Source organism: Paroedura picta, chromosome 7, assembly GCF_049243985.1.
Source record: "Paroedura picta isolate Pp20150507F chromosome 7, Ppicta_v3.0, whole genome shotgun sequence".
Taxonomy (NCBI): Eukaryota; Metazoa; Chordata; class Lepidosauria; order Squamata; family Gekkonidae; genus Paroedura; species Paroedura picta.
In genome coordinates, this window is record NC_135375.1 from 81249541 (window position 1) to 81273647 (window position 24107).

Below are 24107 nucleotides of genomic sequence, written 5' to 3' on the forward strand. Positions count from 1 at the left end.
TCCATTTGTTCTGCCCATTTTCCCTCAGAATTTCTTCTCAGAGCCCCGCCTGCAGAAAATGGCTGGAGGAAGGCTGTTGCAAGCAAAGGGATTCAGATATCCAAGCAGGACTGGACTGTGCAAAATGCCATAGGGTCTACCCTCTAAAGCAGCTATTTTGTCCAGGGAAACTGATCTCTGTAGTCTGGAGATGAGCTATAATTCCAGGGGATCCCTAGGTCCCTGAAGGCTGGTATCCCTCGCCAAGAGCTACTACACTTGTGCAAGGACTGTCACAGCCTGCACAAGGATTCCTTTCTTCCCAGGTTTCCCCGTGCCCTGGCAGCCGTTTCTGACCTTGGACAAATATATTCTCCGATCATGCTGGGATTGCCAACCTCCTGGTGGGACCTGGAGATCTCCCAAAGTTACACTTGATCTCCAAATCACATAATTTCTCTTGAGGAGAATTGCTGCTTTGCATGGTGCACTTTATGACAGCTGAGATGAATGCTTCCTTGTTTTGCTCAAGCAAGGTACTGCACACATAAAAATGAAACTAGCTTCTTCTTTAACAAGCATTCTATTTTAGGAGTGATGCCATGCACATTATAAACATGTGACTTTCGGGGAGCCAGCCAGCATCACTTCCAGGGTTACTGGAAGCCTGAAGAATATTTTTGGGGTTACTCCATGGTTAAAAGGTTGAAAAAGGCTGCAGTAGAGGGTTTAAAATATGAGCTATTGTGTAGTGTTCAGTATGTTTTCTCCAGTTATGATGTGACCTAATTTGTGTCTTTACAGTGGGGCTCCAGTGTATACCTTTGTTATAAGAAGTCTGTTCCAGCTTCTAACTCAATTGCATATAAAGCTGGTAAGGGATTTATTTTCATAAACTGAAGCTTTTTAGCAGATGTTTCGGCTTATTTGAAGTTATTTTACAGTATATTAAATCTGTCTCTTAAGAAAATGAATTGGTATTAATTCATATCACAGATCTCCTTTCATTCCACCCTGGATCCATCCCCAGTTTTATTTTAAAAAGCTTAACTATATATGTAAGTAAAAATGAGCTTTGCAGCATTAGAAATCCCAGCCTTATTATGCCATCACAGAAGCCTATTCTCATGTTCACTGTATTATGAAGGAGAAGCCAAGAAAGTCAGTCTGGATTTATTGTCCCAAAGATCCTAATGATACCAGCATCAGATGGGGGCTGCCACTACTGGTGTCCTCTGTGCCTGCATAGACCACCTGGCAAGCTAGTGTATGTGTGGAACTGAATCGGTGTTGAGACATGGGGACGAACTATGGCATTCTGCCTAAGTTGATCTGGTGGGCTGATTAGAAAGCATCACACTATGAAGTGGTAACTTTCTTACCTTAGTGAATAAACCTTGGAAATCTATATACCATCTGATTGCTGTAGGTATACTGAGTATATGAAGTAACTGTGCAAGTGTGGAGTATGTGTTAATTTGTTGTTTTGCCAAAGAAAGCGAATACCTCAAAGCATTCTCAGAATTGCCATCTGTTCCATGTACATGGCCTGCTGAACAGACAGGAGTTATGGCTCTGAATGCATGGATGATTAAGTAGAGTTGTAGGTTTAGATTAGCGATCCCCAACCTGTGGGCTGCGGACCACATTTGGTCATTTGACTAATTGGAGGTGGGCCCCGAAGGACACCTCCCCCCCCCGGCCCTTTACAACACACTTCGGGTGTCATTGTCTCCCATCACTCCCAGATGGGACTATCTCGTTGCAGAGAAACAAGCTCAGGGTTCCCATTGATTTGTCATTGTCATGAGTTAAAATTTCCATGAAAATAAAATGTTCCTTATGTTCATTGTTGTGGCGTGTCTGTATCTTATTTTGAAGGGATGTTTAAACATTACCATAGTGATCAGAGAACGTTAGGGCAGTGGTTGAGAGTAGAGGAGTAAACTATCCCCCCCACCGGGCCTCAGTAAAAGGCGTTGAGTGGTCCCCGGTGATAAAAAGGTTAGGGACCACTGGTTTAGATGTCTTAGGCATAGGGAAACATTATAGGACAAACCAAATCTCCACAAAAGAGTTAAGCTCTTTGTGAACGGAAGTGGAACCATACTGTTGGTGCTTAATATCTAAATGGTTGCAGAGCAGCTTTTAAACCAACCCCTACTACAAAGCTGAAGGCGCTGGGGAGTCTCCTGTTGGGATGACTTATCTCTAAAGTATGACAGGGTAATGTTCAAGGTAATGTTTGTGGAAGCTGACTAAAACTTGAAAATAAGTGTGGCAAGGATTCTTGGAGGAGGAAACAAGTTCTTGCTGTCTATATGCCAAATGCTGGAAGACTCTGAATCAGGTGGGGTTAAATGGAGGATGTTAAATGGCAATGTAAATTTTGAGGGCATTTAAGAAACCCAGTGGAATGGGAAAACTCCATAGATTATGATTATCTTTATTCTTTGAGCAACTGTAAAAGCAGATTTTAAATTTTGTTTTGTAAAGGTTCTTCAGATATTATTACCTAGGATGGATTAATGTGGTTTACTTCATGGTGCTACACATTTGTCCAGGTTGTGTGTTCTTATTTTTATGTCTATTTATTGCAAATTTTTGTAAAGGATGGATTTTTTCTTTTAAAAGGCTTAATATTCAGATATCCAGAAGATGATTATGAGTCATTCCCTTTGTCAGAATCTGTACCTCTTTTCTGTCTTCCAATGGGAGCTACTATTGAATGTTGGGACCCTCAAACCAAATATCCACTACCTGTATTCTCAACGTTTGTTCTTACTGCTTCATCTGCTGAAAAGGTACATTGGAGCTAGGGAGCATTCTGTTTTAGCATGTTGGATCTTATATAGCTGTACACTGCTAATTGAAGAAATACTGTTTTGCACTTATGTTGACCTGTTTGGTTTAGCAGTGTGAATTATGTTGTTGTAACATTGTAATATGTTTTAAATATTCATTTGAAATATTTTTGTCTTAGGATATAAATCCCAGAAGGTCTACTCAAGCTATGTCCTGAAAATATGTATACTGAAATAAGTTTGTTGCAATCAGTTCAGTTGCTCATGCCAGCTCACTCAATAGCTGAGGAATCCCCTGTGACTCTTTTACACGCTATATGTTCCCCAAGGTGGCATCAGCCTCATTTTCCCACTTTGAAATTGCTGTCACAGAGAAGCTGTGTGCTTCTGTGAGTTGTGAGTCTTGTGCCTGGGCCCTTCTTCTCTAGCAGTCCCACCCCCACCCTTGTCCACAGTCTTCAGGCTCTTATTGCAGGATAAAGGCAGCTGGCAGGAGGAGAACAGGCTGACTGCAGAGAAGAGAGTAAAACTACCAGCCCTGTAGAAAGCCACACAGGAAAAGAGAAAGCTGGCCAGAGGTGGTGGTGATTATTTCTCTTTTCTCCTTGATCAGAATACTTCCTTCTGGGCATCTTGGTAGTCACACTCTTTCCTTTGGGCTGAAGAAAGTGAAAAAGCAGAAAGGGAAAGTAAAGATGTAGAGGCTTCTTGCAAAGAGGATTCATAGTGTTGGGTGCTGCCTCAAAAGACTAATGAGAAGCCTGAACACCTTTCCTTTACCTCTCTGCTTCTTGCTCTTTCTCTGGCACAAGACAGTAGTGGTTTGGTCTTGTTTTCAAGTCTGGTTTCAATTTTGCTTCCAGGCAGCATTCAAGGTGCCAAAATTGACCTTTAAAGCCCTGTACAGCCTAGGACCAACGTACCTTAAGGACCTCTTTTTCCCGTACATCATTCTTTGATGCCCCGCTTGAGTTGCGCAGTCATCTGAGGCTGGATGGCAACCCAAGATTGAGCCTTCTCTGTCATGGCATTAAAACTCTGAAAACTTCCCTCCCCAAAGAGTTTTGTTGGTCTATAAGTGTCTTCCGCCAGCAGGTGCAGATTTTTTTGTTCTGTCTGGCATACCCCCAATAATGGTTATTGGCCCCTTTTCTAACAATGTTTATGTGTTTCTAATTGGACTTTATAGCTTCAACTATATTTAATTGTTCTAATGTTTTAATGTTTTTGTATTTGCTACCTTGTGGACTCTTATTGAATGGAAAGATGACATTAAAAAGTTTTAAATAGGATCTATTCTGAGCAGTCTTTTTGTGAAAGAAAAAAAGTAAGGAATACTTATGTGTCTGTCTCTTGTCCCTGTTCTCCTCCTTCCCTCCCCCTGCTTGATGTAAGCACTTTTGTGCCTCTGCTCTGTTCACATCTCTCTCCCCCATTATTCTAGGTGTATGGTGCTGCTATCCAGTTTTATGAACCTTATTCACAAGAGCTGCTAACAGAGAAGCAGCACATGCAGTTGGGCCTCTTGACTGCTGTAGAGAGAAAAGTGGTTACCTCCAAGTCCATAAATTCCAACAAGTGCATCTGCCTACTGTCACACTGGCCTTTCTTCGAGGCATTCAGGAAATTCCTTATGTTCATCTACAAGCTGTCAGTGTCTGGACCTCATCCTCTTCCCATTGAAAAGTAAGTGAGAGTTTTTCCCATGCAGCCCCTTGGTTTTTGTAGTTGTTGCTCCAAAAGTGAGCAATTATGGTAATGTATTCCTTTTTGCTATTTTTGACCATAATGGGGTGATACGTGTCATGAATTGTCTTTGGAAAAATGATCAGGCTTTTATTATGCTTGTGAGCCAATGGATTTATGGCACCTGAGTGATTCATTTTACTTCTCAGCTTTTGTGCATTTATTTATTGACACTCGCACAATAAAAGCAAGCTGTTTAAGAAATCTGCATATGGGATAGCATGAGCCAGTGTCCCAAAGCAAAAGCAGCGGAATTTGTAGGAGGGTTCATTCTTCACTCTTTCTTCTATGTCCCCCTGTATTCTTGGGTCTCAGATTATGAAAGGAGCCAATCCTGTTGTTTTCTGGCTTTGTGCATTTTTGCTGCTTTTCTACTGAAGGACAAACCGGGATGCTGCTGGAGTAACCAGTCTTCCTAGATGAAGTTGTCATCACCATAGCAATGCCACTGCTGCATTATTTGGACTGAAAACACTATCCTTCTAGCTGCTTTTTCTACCATTTGATTTCTGCCTTCAAGTGTATGAATGTGCTGGAAATGAGAGTAGGATATATAGAAGTACTACCTGCAACGTAATCACTCCCCTTGTCATGTCAATACGTATTCAGCTTTCCTTCCTCTTACTGTCCAGAATTTGGTCCCTTTAAGATACAGAGGAAATTAATAGAATTAGTGTTTACCTGTGTGGCTTCTCTAGGACTAGAGCTTTAGAAATAGTCTTTTGATATAGATGCTTGAGTGGATTTCATCATTGTTCCTCCTCCCTCATCGCTTATAGCCTTCCTTTCTTGCAGAGATTCAAGATGGATTACAAAATTTGAAAAGCAGTTCAGTCAGACAGCAAAGAACTTCAGTAAACAGTACACTAGCAATAGAAATAGTGAATGGGAGAACAGTGCACACAATATTGTCTAAGTCATGACATACCATAATGAAGTAAGGGGCTTACAAAGGTAGAGGACATGGCTGTAAACCAGAGAGGTGATCTAATAGACTACAGTACCTCACAAGAAGCTGCCTTCTACTGAATCAGATCATCAGTTCCTCGAGGTCAGTATTGTTTACTCAGATTGGCAGAAGCAAGCCAGGCTGTCTGCTAGAGGTCTTCCACATCACCTCTTTTGTTAAATGGGAGATGGATTCCTAAGAACACTTTCCCGGGAGTAAGTTTTTTTGCATATACTGGTTTAGGATCCCTCCATTAGTGGTTTCTGGTGCCTTATCACCCTGCGCCACAAGAGGCTCTTAAGTTTAAGATGCTTTAAAAGAACATTTAAAACCCCAAATTTAGGTATCTGGCTGCATCTCTTTTGACTGAGTACAAAAGGAAAAATGTTAATGCCATTCTCGATGCCTCCCTTTCAGTGGAGGCTCAGGTCATGAAAGTAGCATGGCTGGCATTTTATCACCTTGGCCAAGCCAAACCACTAGCACCTTACTTGGCTTAGCCACAGTGATCTATGCAACAGTCACCTCTAGACTGGACTTCTGCAACTTGCTCTTCTCAGGCCTGCCCTTAACCTTGATCCGGAAACTACAGCTGGTCCAGAATGCAGTGACTTGGGTCCTCAAAGCAACATCATGGAGGGCCCATATTCGGCCCATTCTTGAACAGCTGCGCTGGCTTCCAATCAAATTCTGGATCAGGCTTAAGGTTCTGGTAATCACCTTTAAGGCCATATACAGTCTGGTCCATCCTGGCACTGACCTGGTGAAACGAGCTCCCAGAGGAGATCAGGGCCCTAATGGAACTTGAACAATTCCGCAGGGCATGCAAAAGAGAACTTGTCCACCAAGCATTTGGCTGAGGTCGACCTGAACCAATCACCTTCCATTGGCCCCGAGCCTTCCTCCCATGAAAACCACAGCCGATTCATCCAACCCATGGGGCCGTTAGTATGCTATAGCTGAATTACTGTTCTCACCATTGTTCTACTGTTCTATTATATTGTTCTATTTGTCACCACTATATTGTTACCCTTAACTCAGATAACTACTGAGTTATCTGTACTGTTCCCTGTTTTGCTAAGTTTTATATAAACCACCCTGAGCCTCAGGGGCGGGTGGTATATAAATATAATAAATAAATAAATATAAAAATATAAATATCCCAAACTCTGACTATCCCACAGAGCCCCATTAGACCCAGTCTAACAAAATGGAAAGAATATGGTACCACTACAAATATGCCAGGTGAAGCCCAACCCTGGAAAACTCACAGTGGGCAAGGGCATTAATCAGAGATGTAACAAAGACACCAAGGATAGCACTGAAAGAGTTGCAAAGTTCTGCAGCAGGGATGGGTCCATAGGACCACTTTATTCTGTATACACGGAGTGGGGCTTTATGGGGTGGTGGCCAGAAAAAAGTAATTGCTTAAAGAAAAGAATAAGAAAACATGTTTGGAGTTTGCCCAACTATATGAGGCAGTTTCCTCAATCACATGGAATAAAGGTCTCAAGTCAGATGAGACAAAACCTGAACATTTGGCCAGCATGTCATCATCATGCTGCAGGGATGGTTTTCATCGGCAAGGACAGGACAACTGTCCAGGACTGAAGGAAAGACAGATGGCACTAAATACAGGGCAGTTCTTGAGGGAAAACCTGTTTCATTCTGCCAGAGATTTGAGACTGGGATAAAGGTTCATATTCCAGCAGGCAATGACACTAAACATACGGCTAAAGCTACAGTGGAATGATTTAAAGGGAAGAACATTAAAGTCCTGAAATGGCCTAGTCAAAGCCCAGACCTCAGTCCAATTGAGAATTTGTGGCATGACTTGAAGATTGTTTGGGGGACTAATGCACAGTCATGAGTTCTGTCTTTCTTGTCCTGAGTAATGTTTGTGTCACAATAAAAAAGATTTTGCATCTTCAAAGTAATAGGCATGTTGTGAGAATCAAACGGTGTTCACTCCCCCCTTCCCCCTCAAATCCAACTTAGTTCCAGGTTGTAATGCGACAAAGCAAGACAAACACCAAGGGGGTGAATACTTTTCCAAGCAACTTGTTCATCCAGAGTTATATGTAAACAGAGGTTCTTTAACTTGTTTATGGCATCTATACACTTCCTTTGCAGCTTCAAGCAGTTAAAAGACAAGTATTAAATTTGTCAGGCATGATGACTGGCATGGTGACTTGTGATTTCAGTTCTAATAAATATATGCATTCATTCTGGCAGTCCGGCTTTAATTTGATAAGCCTAGTTTTTGTTTTTATTTTGTCTTGGGTTGCCAGCTCTGTGTTAAGAAATTCCAGGAGATGGGGGGGGGGACTCGGGGGGTGAGGGAGGAGTATAATGCTGTAGTGTACTTAGTAGTGTACTTTCCAAAGCAGGCTTTTCTCCAGGGTAACTGAACTCCATAACCTGGAGACTCACTGTAATTCCAGGGAAACTCCAGCTACCTCTTGGAGACCCAGTGTATAGCACATGGAATAACTTTTATTAAGCTAGAAATGTATGTACCAAAGTAAAGAATGTTTTAGTAAAGTGGGTTTACTCAGGAAAAGTTCAAAAGCCAAAATAAAGAGAAGAGGTTGTCAGTTTTGGCATTGCCAAGTATTTGTGCCCTGGCAGTATTTACAAAACTAAATATTTGTAAAGGATTTGAGATGAAAGAGAACCATATTCTGATCTGATTATATCACATCTAATCTGTTCTTTGCTTTTACTTACATCAGCTTTGGAAATGGGAAGTAAAATTCATACACATGTGTAAGGTTTTCAGGCTTAAGAATGGGAGCTGAAAATCAGATAAACCGCCCTGAGCAACACTTATAGACCAAAATACAACTTTAAAATACTCTTGAAATCATGTCAAGCAGGCTCAGGGTAGTTTTCAATAACAATTTAACATTTAAAACTATAGCACAATTAAAGCATAATAAAAACACAGTAAATCACCACTAACCACCACTGTCTAGCTGGTGATTTTATGTTGTTACAGTGATAGAATATCACCTGGGAGCCCTGGAAGTAGGAACCCTCTGGAATCTGCTGGAAATAGGGGAAATATGGAAAGGAATGAAGGAAGGCCCACTATACTTCTGAGCTGCCCTAGCCTGGTAGAAAAGTGCTGTTTTGCAGACCCTGCAGAACTATGGCAGCTCTGTCAAGGCAACCTTCACTGGCAACCTGTTTCACCAGGCATTAGTTCTAATTGAGGCCAGCTGGATCTCTCTGGATCTTTTCCCCATAATCGTTCCCATTGCTACATCAGTATTTGTTCTTTAAAACTCTGCATCCATTTAGTCATATATTTTTCATTTGTTCTTCCGTTTCAAGCTGAAGGAATAATTTATATATCCACCATAATAAATGATCTTTTTGTTTTTTGTAATTCTTCAAACTCAGTCTTCTTTCTTTGAACTCTACCTTCCTTATTATTTTCTTTTATTTTGATATTGCTAATATATTAGCCACTGAATATTGATTCCTTCATTTTCTATATCTTGCCAAGATTTAAGCTTCTGCGGAGCGTTTAGCATATCATCACATGTTTAAAAATTCACTTCCCACTCTCATTTTTTTACCATTATATGCTTCTATTGGGGACATCGTCACAGTTCAAAAATTTATCTTTGCAGCAACATAAATCACCTTAATTCATCAGTCACTTCTCTATACTCTGTAGCCCACAGTACTAAAGCCTTCAAAAGCTTTCTTGTTGAAGAAGTCAGATGCTGTCAGGAACTTGCAACCCCTCCATTGTAAATTGTAATTCCATAGTGAGTCTTTAAAAGTTGAGCTGATGGCTTCCAGATTTATAAAGAAAATGAATGAAATACAAAAACAGAGGGGAAAAAGATAAAAAGTGTTATCTAAATAATGGAAAGGTTGACCTTGCCAGCAAATTGCTCTCTTATTCTCAACTGATTTGATGTTAACAGACCCAAGTGGAATCTGAATAGTTTGGATCCTTCATGGGTTTACCTATTAGTTAGAACTCCCTTGTAAGAACGATGTAGGGACAGAGAAATAATCTCTCTATCCTGGCAGCAATATACCTTCAGCGAGATAAGTCTGGAGCTATTATAAATGCTCCCATTCAGGTAGTCATTTTCCTAGAAGTTCAACGGTATTGTTATCCTGAAGCACTTTAGGTTAGTATTACATAGTATATTTGGGTAGTTTTGTGCTTTTTACAATGCTTTCACTTTTTATATAACAGTCTAAATCATCTTCACTCTGTAGGAAGTTGACAGGCAATATATTGAGATCAGGCTGTCATTTGAATAGGTAGAAAAAGAAAACAAATTGTGGTATTGTAGGGTTTTAAAAAAAATGTTGCAGGAAGCAGCAAATTGCAGACTAGCAGCTAATTCTTCACATCCATGGCATGGTGTTAGAAAAATAACCCAGGCCTCTTTCAAAACAGAGCTGAGCAATCTGTAAGATCTAAGTGCTAGAAACCTATGTGCCTCTATCTAACTGAGCACACTATTTCAGTATTCGTGTAGAATTGGTACTTCAGAGTTCTGACTAGTTGTTATAGCTACTAGGGTGTCAGATCTCATCTCTTCTCTTTGCTCTGTTTCCTGGATTAAGTATAACCAGGTAGAACCCTTTTCACGAATTTCCTTACATGCATGTTCTGCGTTGCTCTTTCTTTTTTGCCATCATTGGAGACTTTGGGTCCTCCCCAAAGTCTTCCTCTACTGTTGGTCCTGAGAAGTAGCCTTGTCTAACTCACTTACTTTCCAGGGCAAGAACAGTCATTCTTGCTCAGAAATACAAATTGTTGGTCAGCATGCTGAGCAATTCTTGGTATGTGCCCTAGGACTAGTATATAGGGCTTCCTTTTAAAAAATGCCTGGATTAAATTCAGAATTGGGAAACTCCAGTTGCAGTTCTGCTGTTATCAGGAGCTATGGAACATACCTAAGACTTCTACAGTCACTATGCTGGCTACCCATCAATTACCAGGCTTAATTTAAGACATTAGCCATCACATTCAAAGCCCTTCATGGCTTTGGGTCCTCGTATGTGTGGACCACCTTTCCCATCCATGCTTGGCCACAGCAGCTGCACACATTTAAGTAACGTCTTCTGAATGTGCCAAACTGCAAATGAGCAAAACAACAACTGCCCATAAATGTGTCTTCTCTATTATGGCCTCCACCTTATGGAATCGTCTGTCTGGGGAGGTCATGAAAGCTTCCACTCTGCTGGCTTTTTGTGAACTGTGCAAAACTGAATTATTTAAAAGACTGTTTCTATGCAGGCAATAGTTGTACTGTATGAAATGTTTCACAAAGTTACTTAGATAAATTGTTAGGGACTGTGGTCTACTGTTAGCCGACCAAATCAATGATCCTACTATATATATTTTTGTATCCTTTTACATGTCATGTTAAGAGTTCTGCTTTACTTCAGTTCTCTTTTGAGGTTCTTGACTGATTCTATTGTATTGTATTCTGAATACTCCATCTTGTTGATTGCATTGACTGTGCAATCCACCTTGAGTGTCAGTCAGAAAAGTGGACCATAAATGATGTAAATAAACATAATAAATATTAAACAACTGAAATGAAAGCAGGTTTTTACCTTGCAGCTGTCCAGATATTAATGCCCTGTGTATTATATGTAATGTGAGTGGGTTTGTATATATTGACAATTTTCTCCCCACCAAATATTTATGCAGGTGCTTAAGTATTTGTCCCTGAAAAGCACTTTGTTGACAGTAACAACAGTTCCAAACTTAGAATGAACTGAAGTGTAAAGCTCTTGTTGTGACTACAACTTGTCTAATGATATCATTGTATGGCGTGTGGTACTTTTTTGCCATGGTGTTTAAAATACTGATGAATGATGAAGTGAACTATTTAAATCTGAAATTGCTAATCATGCAAATTATGCAGTCATTTTGTTTTAAATGACTTTCCAGGCACATATCCCACTTCATGAACAACATCCCTTTTCCTTCTCCTCAAAGACCAAGAATCCTTGTACAGGTAAGTGAAACGTTCAGTACAACTTCATGAGACAACCCTTTCCCCTTAGCAATGCAGCAGTGTTTTTCAGTCATACCTACGGCCACTTTTTAAATTCTTTGCCACTACATATTTAAGGTTCCCATTCAGCTCCCATGGAAACTAGTAACAATGCTGTGTCTCTCTTCTATGTACCTGGCAAAGTAGAATTTTCCGAAAAAAGAATGTGCTAGTACTGTTCCTTCAAAAGATACTTTAATACAGCGACTGAGCTATGAAGCAGGAATTCTGTCATTTAAATCTAAGCCACGAAGGGCACTTAGACAAGTCAATGGCCTCTCTCCCATTACCATTCTTAATTGGATGTTACCCATTATTGACTCAGTTCTGAATAAAGTGATGCAGGGACAGAGATTTCATACAGCGAATTTAATTCCTTTATGGGCTGTCTTGGAAACGCTCTGGCCATTTCAAACAGTATCCCTGCCCCCCCCCCCCACACACACACTATTTTTTACTACAAGATATCTCAGTTGTCCCGCTACAGCACTGAAGTGCTATGTTGGTCTAACGCTACAGTACTCAACTTAGAATTATCCCATAATGGTCCGAAGACCATGCAGTAAAAAAGGGCAGGGTAGTGTTGTGGACATTTAAAACACCTGACTACAGCAATTCAGTAGCACAAAGAAGAATTGAAACAGGAGAAAGCAGTGTACCTCCAAAACGGCTCAACTTGGCTTTGCTAAATGAGGTGGTAAATAAAATCCATTAGCAGCTGTAGTTGTTAATATGGTAGTGTCTGAAATGACACAAAAATACCATTAGCAACCAGCTACTAAAAAAGGTTACAAAGGCTGTTTGAAAGGGCCATTGTCTCAGCTCTTCCCCCCCACTTCTGCTCTGCACTATGCAGATAGCATTGGTGACTTGCGTTACAGAAAGCATTCTAGCACACTGTGGCTTGGATCCACCAGTAACTTCTGCAGGTGGCAGGCTTTCCATTTTGGCAGCAGATTATCCTTGCCTCCCCCTGAGTGATCCTGAGAAGCTGGTTCAGAATGACACCCCCCCCCCCAAGATATAGGAGATGGGAGGAGTTGGTGAGAACTGCCTTGTCCATGGAAATCCTCTGGTGGGTCCAAACCTGTAAAAAGGCTGCTGTTGCTGCTGCTGGTACTACTGCTGTGGCTGGCAGTGCTTGTGTGGTATCGTTCTTCTGGCTGCTTAAGGAAAAATAATTTCTGTAACAAATCTGGGGTTTAACTGTCTGGTGAACAACAGAATACTGACTGTTCTGGATGAAAACTAATGCTGGTTTTTGCCATTTTGCAGCTTTCTGCGCACGATGCATTAATTCTGTCTCAACCGGTTTCTACACCTTTACCACTCAGGTAACAGGAAATACTATAAATATTTTAAGAGTGTTGTTGAATTAATATACTGTTAAGATATATCTCAGAGACCTGGCCAGGCTTGATTGAAGTGATTGCTCCATGCAGCTGTATTTGCTAGGCTGGACAGCTCTGCTTGTTTATAGAATGCAACTGTAACAGTAACAGCACAAAAAGATACCTGCACTATTTTTGCTTCAGAGAGAGGTGGGCTGGGGTTGTATGTGCTGATATCCAGTATGTTTGTATTCGCGTTTTTACAGTTTATAATGGCAATTGCAGTCTTCAGCCTTTTGCTTTCTTATTCTAGTGGTGCAAACTTCAGCACACTGCTGATGAATCTTGGACCAGAAAATTGTGCTACACTGCTGCTGTTTGTGTTACTAGAAGGCAAGATCCTGCTCCACTCTCTCCGACCAGCTGTGCTGACGGGAGTAGCTGAAGCTGTAGTAGCTGTAAGTGTGCTGTGTTCTCTTTTAGCTTTTTAGCTCCTGCAGCCGCTGTGCTTTTTCAGTAGGTGTTCTGTTTCTGCCCTAAAATATTTTCTCCTTCCTTTGGTTGTGAGTTTTGAATGGCGGGAGCTGTAAAACTGCATGTACTCTGAACTACTTGTGACCTTTCTTCTATTTTCAGCTTGTTCTCTTCTACTTAAAATTTTATTGTTTCACTGCTGTATTCATCTTATAGAAAAGGGGCTACTTCTGAGAGAAATAGGTGAAGGGCTAAGTCAAAATAATTCTTCCCCATATGGAGGTAGATAAGGCACTCCTGGAAAAACAATTTTGTCCAACTTTCCTCCCCTGAAAAGTAGGAATGACTATTACCTTGCCTTGTCAAGGATGTTACCTTGAGAGAGGGTTTCTTTTATGCTCCTTTGGAATTATTTTCTCCCTTAGGGAGAACATTATCAGAGCAAATACTGGCAAAATGGTCCTTGAAATATTTTAAACCTGGTCAGTGAAAGTAATTGAAATGATACATTTAAATCCTCAAGTCTATTAGCTGTCAAAATATCCATAGAGTTGGATCCTGCCTTTGTGTTCTGCCAGTTCTCATGAGTTGTTCCAGCATATAGCGTCTTCCACAGACGCTGATAGGAGGATCATTGTGCTGAGGAAACTCATGGGTACTGATGAAACAAAATGGTAGGATGCAGCTCAGTTCTTGGTGTGGATGTGACAATGTCAGGAGCAAGCTTTAAATGAGGGCTTTTTAGATGATGGACGATAGCATGTGATAATTATAAACATAACCTTCAAACATCTGCTTGATGCCACTTTTATCTCAATTTCTGTATGTTACGGTCCTCTTGAAGGAATGAAGCTTTACATTGATTCACTTTCCCTGTGCAGGGCTGTGCAGTTTAACTCACGTTGGTGATAGAAACGGAGACTGAACCTGATCTCTTTGGGCTTCCAAAAATCTAGGTTACCAAATCATATTGCAATTATAGGGAATGATATATTCTGTTTTTTTTTTAATTTAAACATTGGTATCCTACTTTTGCTTGAACATAAAATACAAGCCACAATTTAAAACAAAAATAAAGCCCCATAGACCCCCTCTTTAAATATAGTCCAGTCAGATTTAAAGAATAGTTTGACAAACTTCTCTTGTATTGCTTCAGTTTGACTTAGAAGCAAATTTGAGCAATGATGCTAATGATGTAGAACAGGGGTCCTCAACCTTTTGGCACACAGGACCGCATTAGCGTACTCAGTGCCTAAAGAGGGCCACATCTTAAACCAAAATGTAACAAAATTATTAACCTACTTATTTAGATCAAAAGTTAATGTTAAAAAGTAAATGAAGAAATGTTAACTTTAATACAATCCATTTTGGAACAATATTTTACAGTGGAATCCTTTTATTTAGCGACTCATGTTCACCTAGTCAGTGTGATTTTTGTGGCTGTTTTCTGTTAGCCAAGGCTTTGATGTCCAAGTCAAGGTTTATGACAGACACTCTTAAAATGTCATGTAAATATTCATTTGTAAGCCTTGACCTACACTTCAATTTCACAATTTTCATCTTGGAAAAATATATGTGGTGCCAAAGCCTGCAGCAAATTTCTTTAGGTTGATAAATATATTAGGTAGACCAGAATAGAAATCTAGCAGACTATTTTCTTTGTAAATGTCTCTGAGATGATCACTGGCTTGCAAATCAATTAGTTTCATCTGAGAAGGTTACTTTCATCTTCTGGTGTTATTTCAAATGCATTCTGAAACATTCTCATTTCCTTTCCAAGCTTATGGCAATCAGTGAATCTGTTCTGAAATTCCACCTGCAATAGATTCAGTGATTTGATGTCTTTCAAACTGAATACTGAATTGTAAATTCTCATCCTTCTCACATTTTAGTCCATTGCAGCATGAGAAGTTCAAAAGCTTTCAGTTCAGTATACATGTCACACACAAGCTTTCCTTTCCCCTTCAACCATTGTGTTCAGATGCTCTGTGATGTCCGTTAAGAAAGCCAAATCAAAAATCCATTCAGGGTCAGAAAGTGCTTCTTGACCTTTTTCTTTCTCCTTAAGAAAGATATCAGTTTCATGATGAAGACTGAAAAAATATTTGAGGACTTTGCCTATGCTAAGCCTTCTGACTTTTGCATGGTACAATATATTCCCATATTCTGCAACTATCTCTGAGAGAGAATTTTGAAACTGATAATGAGCAAGGCCATGATGCCTGATGTAATTAATGCTGGATACAGCAATATGTATCATGCTTTCCCACTGAGAAATCTTACTATACAAGGCTTGCTGATGGATGATGCAGTGAAATTGCACGGGAAGTGTACTGTTTAATTTCAGTATTTCTTAATTGATTGTTGCAACACCAGTTTTACTTCTCATGATATTTCTTGCACCATCAGTTGTGATGCTTTTCAATTTATTCTCACAGACCAAGATTTTCTACTGATTTACACTCCTTCAAAAATATGTTTTCTGCAGTTGTGGTCTCTTTGAAACTCCGCAGTGCATGCTACTCTTCTGTAATTCTGAAATTGGAATCTATCCCCCTGATAAAAATTAATAGTTGGGCAGTTTATGTAATGTCATTGTTTTCATCTAATGCCAAAGTAAAAAAAATCAAAACTTTTTGCCTTGACAACCAGTGACATATGCAGCTCTTCTCCTAGTTCTTCAACATGCCTTGTGATTATAAATGCAGATAAACTGACACAGCTAACACACAAGATACCTTCTCAGTACACATTTCCTCCATTACTCTAACCATGCACATTTTAACAAATTCACCACCAGAGAATGGTCTACCACTCTCAGCAATAAATTTAGCACCATGATAGCAGGCCCTCACAGTAGACAGGTTCTCTTCAACATGCTTTCTAAAAATTTTGTTGCAAAAACATTGAGTTTTTGAAGACATATCAGGAAAACTGCTTTATCCTTGTTTAAAACAAAGAAGTACTCAGAAGTCCATTTGTCTAATGACATGGTGCTCATCTGCAATTTTTTATTTCTTTGAAACAGAGCTTCCTTTTGCAGACATCTTACAGGGTTTTTAACAGAGCAGTAGTTGCTGAGTTTCAATGATCCTTGAATAAATAAAAATGCAAGTAGGGTCTAACTCCTCACTTTCCCATTAAATCCACTCCATTTTATCTGCTATTTATCTGCTATTAGCTGTGGATTTTCAGTTCGACCATGGCAGAGAAGAGACCTCTGCGCCCCCCCCCCCCCAGTCTACTACAGTTCTCAGAAGCACTATATACTCAGGCTATATACTCAGGCTAGAACAATTTTTAAAAAATGGATTGTGAATCTGGCCTACCAGATGGTAGAGTTGCAATCCTAAGTACATTGAATACTATCAGATTTATTTCTTAATAAACACAGTCTCTTGAAGTTTAAATATACACCTGCTAATATGTTTTAATTTTAATACATTAGACACTTGGGGCCCTCCAAAAAAAGGCAAGTAGACAGAAAGAGTGAATTAGTGCAGCCTTCCGCCTGGAACAAAGGATATGCCATTAAGTTGGCTTCAGATTGTATGCAGGGTGAACATACACATCACAGCTTGCCAGCCAAGCCTTAATCATGAGCAGTAAAATGGCAGCCAAAGGGAGGGGAACTTGGCTGGAGGAAAATGTGAGAAGGGGAATGCCATAAGCTTTCCTGCTAAGAGAGTACCCTGAATACTCAGGGGGCCACTCAGTGGCTCCTGCAATCACAGATGTATAAGAAGACTCCTAGCTGGAGTGAGGAAGGGAGGAGAGGTAGAAGCAAGCAAGGCCAAAAGTCAGAGCAACCAGCTCTTGTTGTGGAAGGAAGAATGCATTTGCTTACAGCAGCAAGCTCACCAGTAACTTTGGAAGCCACTTTGTTTAATGGGTGGAGCCTCTAGAAATGTTCAGTATACAAAACACTTTGTATCCTTTGGGGGGGGGACAGGCCTTTTACTGTCCTTTCCCCCTCTTTTTTTGCAAAAGTGGGCCTGACATCTCTTGAACCCGTTCACACAGTGACTTTGCTTTCCTTATATGTGTACATAGTTTCAACATGGTAATTCATGGAGAGGGGGAGTTAAAAAGTTGAGTGGTATGTGTGCTTGAGTTTTGCTGGCTAGCAAAGCACCTAAAATGGCCAAAATGCTATTCCAAGTTATTCGAGCTATCCAAGTTAAAATGGCCAAAATGCTATTATGGAGGATAAGAACAAGAAAGGGCTGACAGAATGAGCCATGGAGACCAAAACAAACAATCTTGCTATTGTCTTTTTTGCAAGAAAAGGGCAGGATGAACAGCAGTAGATGGCCCATGTTGAGGCAGGAAGAACAGTATGGGTCTGAGGGAAAATGTCCTGAGGGTGATAGCAGCAGAAGGAGGGCAGCACAGAAAAAGGTCGGGGGGGGGGCCTTGCAGTCCCTGGGCCTCAGGTTGGGGACCACTGATGAACTTTGTTAGTTAAAAAGAAAAACCCTCCACTGCATGACATATCTTCACTTTGGTAGCCAAAGGGGGGTAGCAGTAAAAGATTACTATTCTAATTCTTGTTGATGTTCTGTGTATCTGTAATTGGTTAATTTATAATTCTACAAGTTAGTCATCCTTTTGACTTCTAAAATTAGCTGTACAGTACACTAACAAGACATTTTCTAAATAGAAATTCTTTTTAATAATAACATAGTTAAGTTTTCAACCTTTGTTTTAAGGCTTTCTTCATTAGTCGTATATACCATATATTTTAGTCATTTCTATTTAGATGGTCCTGTACATAAAGAATGTTGACCTGAAACCCTTGTAGTGGGTAGCGTGAAAAAAGCATAAGGAACACACTGTACAAAAAGTCTTGCTTTTCTTCATACTTCTAGAGCTCCCACCATTTTGTTTTTGAGCTATATACTAGCTAGACTTGACCACAGAGTTTCAGTTGTCTACTGTATGATTGAAAACTCTAGAAAACACAAGATCTGCTGGTACTCTTAATGTGATGTTCCATGTTTTTGAGCATTAATTGATGTTATGCAGTTTCTGTTGTTAATACATAGGTTTCATTTCATTTTTCCTTCAGATGATCTTTCCATTTCAGTGGCAATGTCCCTACATCCCTCTCTGTCCTTTGTCTCTGGCAACGGTGCTCAGTGCTCCCCTCCCATTTATAGTTGGAGTTGACTCACGGTACTTTGATTTGTATGACCCTCCACAAGATGTTGTTTGCATTGACTTAGACACAAACATGGTGTACATGTAAGTTTTTGTTTTTAAATTTTGTTTATATACTCTTTGTTTTTATGTATGTGTGTGTTAAGGTTTAAATGTAAATGTGTACGTAATCATTTTATCCTATCCCTGGCATTTCTAACAGATCAAGAGCCCATTGGACTGAGGCTGCTTTCAAATATGTTGGATAATTCACTGTACAAGTTGGTTTTTTACCCAGGGCAATCCAGTTGCAAAGTGCTAAAGTGCATTGAAAATAAATTATCCAATGTCAGTGAAAGGTCCCTCATATATTGTAATTGTATACTGAGCCATCCCTGTTCCTTATTCCCTCCTTGCTTTGTAGCTCCTCACACTGTTATCTGAGTTCTGGGAGAAGGAGATCAGGTTTATTTACCTATTTTAGATTTAGATACTTACAAGAATTGGAATCATTGATTGGTCAATGGAAAGACTATGGATTTTTTTTGCTACTTTAGCCTTTCTCTTTTTAAATTGGGTCTCATTTGTATAGTATGGATGAGCTACCTTAGTATAGTACAGATTTTAATCCACCCAGACTTTGAAACCAGTTTTAAAGAAGCATCTTTAAAATGTAACTCCCCCAAATAATGACTTACTCAATGCGTTTAGTTGCATTTTTTGTAAAACAGTAGACTTGCACTCAGAGAAACAAATCTTGAGTTGTCACAAATATCTGTGACAATGACATGACCAAGTGAAATAGAAAGAGAAAGGGGAACATATTTACATTAGCTTCTTTTAAATATTTGGAATCATATTTTTAAATGCTCTTTTTGACTGGGATGTAGTCCACTATTAGTTGCACCCAAGAGTCTATCCAAGGTTAGGTCAAGAGCAGACTTTGGAGTGGTGTTTTTTTTTTTTTTTGCTGCTGTCCACAGGAGCTAAGGTAATGTGTATACAGGGAGTTCCCATGTTTGTTTGAATCTGTATCACCGGTCTCACAGGAAAACTCTTGCAAGCTCTGAGTGAGTTTATATCCAGAATTTCCCAGTGTACAAAACATGATCTTCCTTCATTGAGAAGACTAAGAATTAATAACAGTCCAGCAGCTTGATGTCTCCTTTCAGTTTCATCCTGTAGGTTGAATAACAAGTGTAGTATTGAAAATAATCTTAGAATGTACTGTCCTCAGTCATAAGAACACTTTTTGGGAATAAGGTGTTGAACAAAATGGGACTTCTGCATTATCCTGTTTAGGCTTGTCTCAAACAGCTGAGGCATAGCTGCTTGCCCCTACGCAGGACTTCAGCCTTGAAGCATAAAATTACTTAAATGATATATAGCTTTATAGTTTAAAAAATACATACCCTGAGGACTGGTGATCTTTACTTTTAGAAAGAATCTCCTCTGAGAGAAGAGTCACAAGATTAAGGAGCCCTGCATGATAGGACAGTCACACAGCGTTGCAAGATTCTATGATAAAACCAGCAAAAATGTTGTTTAATTGCATTTCCTCTATGTCAGCCCCTATTCCCATCCCTCCTGTGTATTCTTTATTTCCTTTCTGGGTGTCATACCTTCATACAATGGGTAGGGTGAAGAATTTAGGAAAATATTGTAATTTTGTATATAATTTTCACTGAACTTTAAAAATTAGAGGCTAGGTTCAATTCTGTAAATTTAGCATGTGCTTGAGTTTATCCTGTGTTCCATGTTAGGTTTTTTTGCTTGACACCTTTTCTAATTGCTGTTGTCCATGAATGGAATGGACATCTTCAAGGGCTAGAGCCATATTAGGCTTCTTTTCTGTTGGTTGCTCAGAGTGCTATGCCTGATTTTCACCCAGTACTATTCTGTTTACCCGAAAGGAAAGTTAGGGTTTTTTGTTTTGCTTTTTAACCAGGAGTGTCAAGAAAAATAGGGGTAATTTAAAATTCATGTAAAAGTTACAGTCATATACTTTTTAAAAATTGTATATAATCTTTTGGGGGAATTGTCTACATTTCAGATAAATATATGTGATTTGTGTTTGTATTTAAAGCAAGAGATACCCATTTTGCATTACATAAAGTCCCAATAGAACTTTGGTGAGGCTTGCTGTGGAAATCTAAGTAGAGATCTGCTTGATGGGGATCCAGAAAAGAAAATGTCATATGTGACAGTCTGTCAGAAATGGTCTACATCTCACAGACAAGCCCTAACTTACCTGTTTGCTACACTGTTACGAATTAACTAATAATGACAGTGGATTTTTGGAAGCATACATGGCACAGCCTTCCCCTCTGGCTGCTGTAGCATTACCTGCAGAAGGACTGAACCATAAACGGGGGGGGGGGGGGGCTATATGCTGATATGTGGTGATGGTAGTGTTTGAACTTTAACCCCTGTATAAATTATAACTGCATTACACTCCCAGTGAGGAGATTCTGCAGGTTAAAACAAACAAATGATTTTCTGCTTCTAACTTAATTATATTTTTACTTTTATTCTGCCGTTTCTCAAAAAGATTACGTTATCAACACAATACATACATTCTAAAAATATGCAATAAATTTAAATACAGTTAAAATCACTTAAAACATTTGAAAATTGCTATTCTTGCCTTTAGTAGTGTTCGTATGAAGGAAGGGGGGTCCAGTTAACATAATCCTCACTGAGAAGTATAGCCTAGTGGCTGCAGGCAAAGTAGTCGGTGGCTGGATATTAGTATAGGTCTCAACCATAGGCCCAGCAGAACAGCTCTGTTTTATAGGCCCTATGGAACTGTCTGGGGTCCCGCAGGGCCCTGATTTCTTGTGGCAAGCAATCTACCAGGCTGGGGCCAAGGTTCTGGTTGCTAGATCTCATCTTCCTCTGGGGGACATACTGGGAGAGGTGGTCCCAAGGATACGAGGGACCCAGATTTCTTGCTACCCTGAGGAGAACAAAAGTGGTTCATGCTCCTAAGACCATCTCTGGACTTCTTCCTAGGATTATTTCAGGGAGGATATGAATTGCTTATTTAGTTTATAGTCTTCCTTTCTTGCAGACAGAAGATGAAATGACATATGACAGGACCCTTGCCTTTGTTTATAGTAGCTGAATTTGGTTTTATATATATATATATATATGTGTGTGTGTGTGTGTGTGTGTGTGTGTGTGTGTGTGTGTGTGTGTGTGTGTATATATATATGTGTGTGTGTGTATATATATATATATATATATAAACTCCATCATACCTTATCTCCTTAGACTCAAAGCACTAACAAAATAATAAATTGCAAACACATTAACAATGTCACAGCCCAAAAATAAGATAAAAAGAACCACACAGAAAAAAACCCACTGCCAAATCTTCCAGAGCAGTTTACTCTCTACCCTCTGAAATTAAAAAACAAAACAAAACCATCTGTAGTACATACATTTCTGTGATGGTTTCTTGATATGTGAAATGTTTTATTTGCTCCAGAGCATATTTTTTTTCCTGTGGAAGGAAATTCCTCAAGTGTACTGTATTTGTTCACGCTGTATATATAGAATCCAATATAAATGTGTATTTTGTAAAGTTTGAAACTCTGTGGTATTAAAAATGAAAGCATTACTCCTCTTACTGCTGTTATGAAAAAAAACATTTCTTGCTCAGTGGAACGGATTGTCAAATATCCTGAATGGAACATAGATTTCAAAATAATGCATGGCTACACCACCCCTTGGAAAACTTGGTTATGAAGAAGAATTACCAGGAATTCCCCCCCCCCCAATGTGGAATAACTTTGCTTTTCACAGCAAAAAATTACTGGGAGCAGGTGGCCTAAGCCCATTTGTAGAGCCATGGGAGTATTTAGCACTATATTAACAAGGACTGTGCTTGTGGGCTCCCTGTCTCCCTCCACCCCCAATGCAGCTGGAATCAGTGATGGATTTATTAAGAAAAGGGTGCTATTGCATTCAAAACAGCAAGCTGTATAGTTTTTCCCCTTCCTAGGATTGAAATCATAGTTTGAAACTGTTTTATAATTCTGGGTTGCTTCCATAGAGGTTTTACTCTGTGCCTCTCTCTCCATCAATAAATTTGCAGCGGTTTGGGGATTTTTTGATGCATACCACTGACATGTCATTTGCCTTCCATGTTGTTTTCCCAGCTTTGCTGTGTGCCATCTTCTGGGAAGATTGTACTCAAAGTGGATTTGGGTTCCGTTAGGATTGGGAGGTAGAGATTTTGACACCTCCCTCGCTCCCATCTGATTGCATTTCATTAACCACTGGCAGTGAGTGTTTTGCTAGCTTAAAAAACATTGGCAATAGGCTTATTAATACAGCAGATTATTTCTATATCAATGTACCTACTTAAAAAGCAGGCAGTAAGTACTTTGGCTGCAAGGTGAGGAGAAATGGCAAACACAAGGAGATAACATGCAGAATCCCCCGTGCAGAACTCTGTCCCTGCTGCTTTTACCGCAAAGAGGAATTGTCCCCATGTGGAAGCAGCCCTAGTTTCAAGTGACATTCAAGCCACTGCTTTGATGGTCCAATGCAAATTCCAGTTTCCCAGTTTGACAAATAGGAAGTAATTAATTGATTGGGTGAGGGGAAGTGCAGGGGCACAGGGTTTATTACTACAGTGCCAGATCTTAGTTTGGTGTTATGTGTAAGTTTGGAACTCAAAAGTTGAGCTGAACAATAAAAATAATGTAAAACTTGTTGGTTGTTTATTATGGTACACAATTAAAACAGAATAAAAACTTCTTTAAAACTATACTGAACTAACAGCACATAGAACCAAGGACCAAACGCATTTCGACCCTTCCGGGTCTTCCTCAGTGGTCAAGATTATAATAATACACTCTATATAGAAATATAGAACTCTCTATAATGTATAGCTTAATGGTTCTATGTGCTGTTAGTTCGGTATAGTTTTTAAGAAGTTTTTATTCTGTTTTTAATTGTGCACCATAATAAACAACCAACAAGTTTTACATTATTTTTATTGTTCAGCTCAACTTTTGAGTTCCTACCTGTTAAGGTTGGGTTTTGTTCCTTTTTTGGTTTAGCATGTTATGTGTAAGTTTGTCATACTACCCCTTGAACCTTTGGAAGAAGCCCCAGGATAAGAAAGCTCAGGAACATTTTCCTAGCAATATTGCTCTGTGTGTGAATTTGTGCCTGATGCCATAGTTGTTGGGCTTGATACAGTTCATTTTTATTTATAGCAATGTGGCTTGTATGAAAATACAAATGGTAGACATTTTGCTATGTTTAGGAGAATGGTATAGATGTGCCAAAGCATTTTAATACAGAGTCTACATTATTGTAAGCCCACTGCTTTTGAATCTCCGTTGTGTATAAAGAAATAATTGCAAAGAAGACCTTTCACTGAGGAAGCGGGTAGGGTAGCGTTCTCAGAAGAACAAAGCGCTGTCACAGCCACAGTACTTGTCACAGATAAGAGGGCTTTCTGTGTGCGTTGCTAGTGGTGATATTATAGTGTAGTGATAGAATCATGACTGACTGCCAGAATAATGTTGAATAGCTTTCATTCACTGGACTTTCGCTTCATTATCTGTCTCCAGAGTCAATTAGTAGAAGTGACAATGAGAAACTGTTGGTATGG

The 24107-nt window shown here is 39.6% G+C and overlaps 1 protein-coding gene across 5 annotated transcripts in view; it reads left to right on the forward strand.

Moving 5' to 3' along the window:
- The window catches only part of DENND4C (DENN domain containing 4C), a 78380-nt gene that overhangs the window by 19295 nt on the left and 34978 nt on the right, over window positions 1-24107 (forward strand). For all 5 annotated transcript variants that reach the window (XM_077345155.1, XM_077345158.1, XM_077345159.1 and 2 more), the window contains 7 exons: window positions 784-853; window positions 2614-2783; window positions 4228-4469; window positions 11420-11486; window positions 12801-12859; window positions 13170-13314; window positions 18402-18577. In XM_077345155.1, the coding sequence (XP_077201270.1) occupies window positions 784-853; window positions 2614-2783; window positions 4228-4469; window positions 11420-11486; window positions 12801-12859; window positions 13170-13314; window positions 18402-18577 (929 nt within the window). The remainder of the gene's footprint in view (window positions 1-783; window positions 854-2613; window positions 2784-4227; window positions 4470-11419; window positions 11487-12800; window positions 12860-13169; window positions 13315-18401; window positions 18578-24107) is intronic.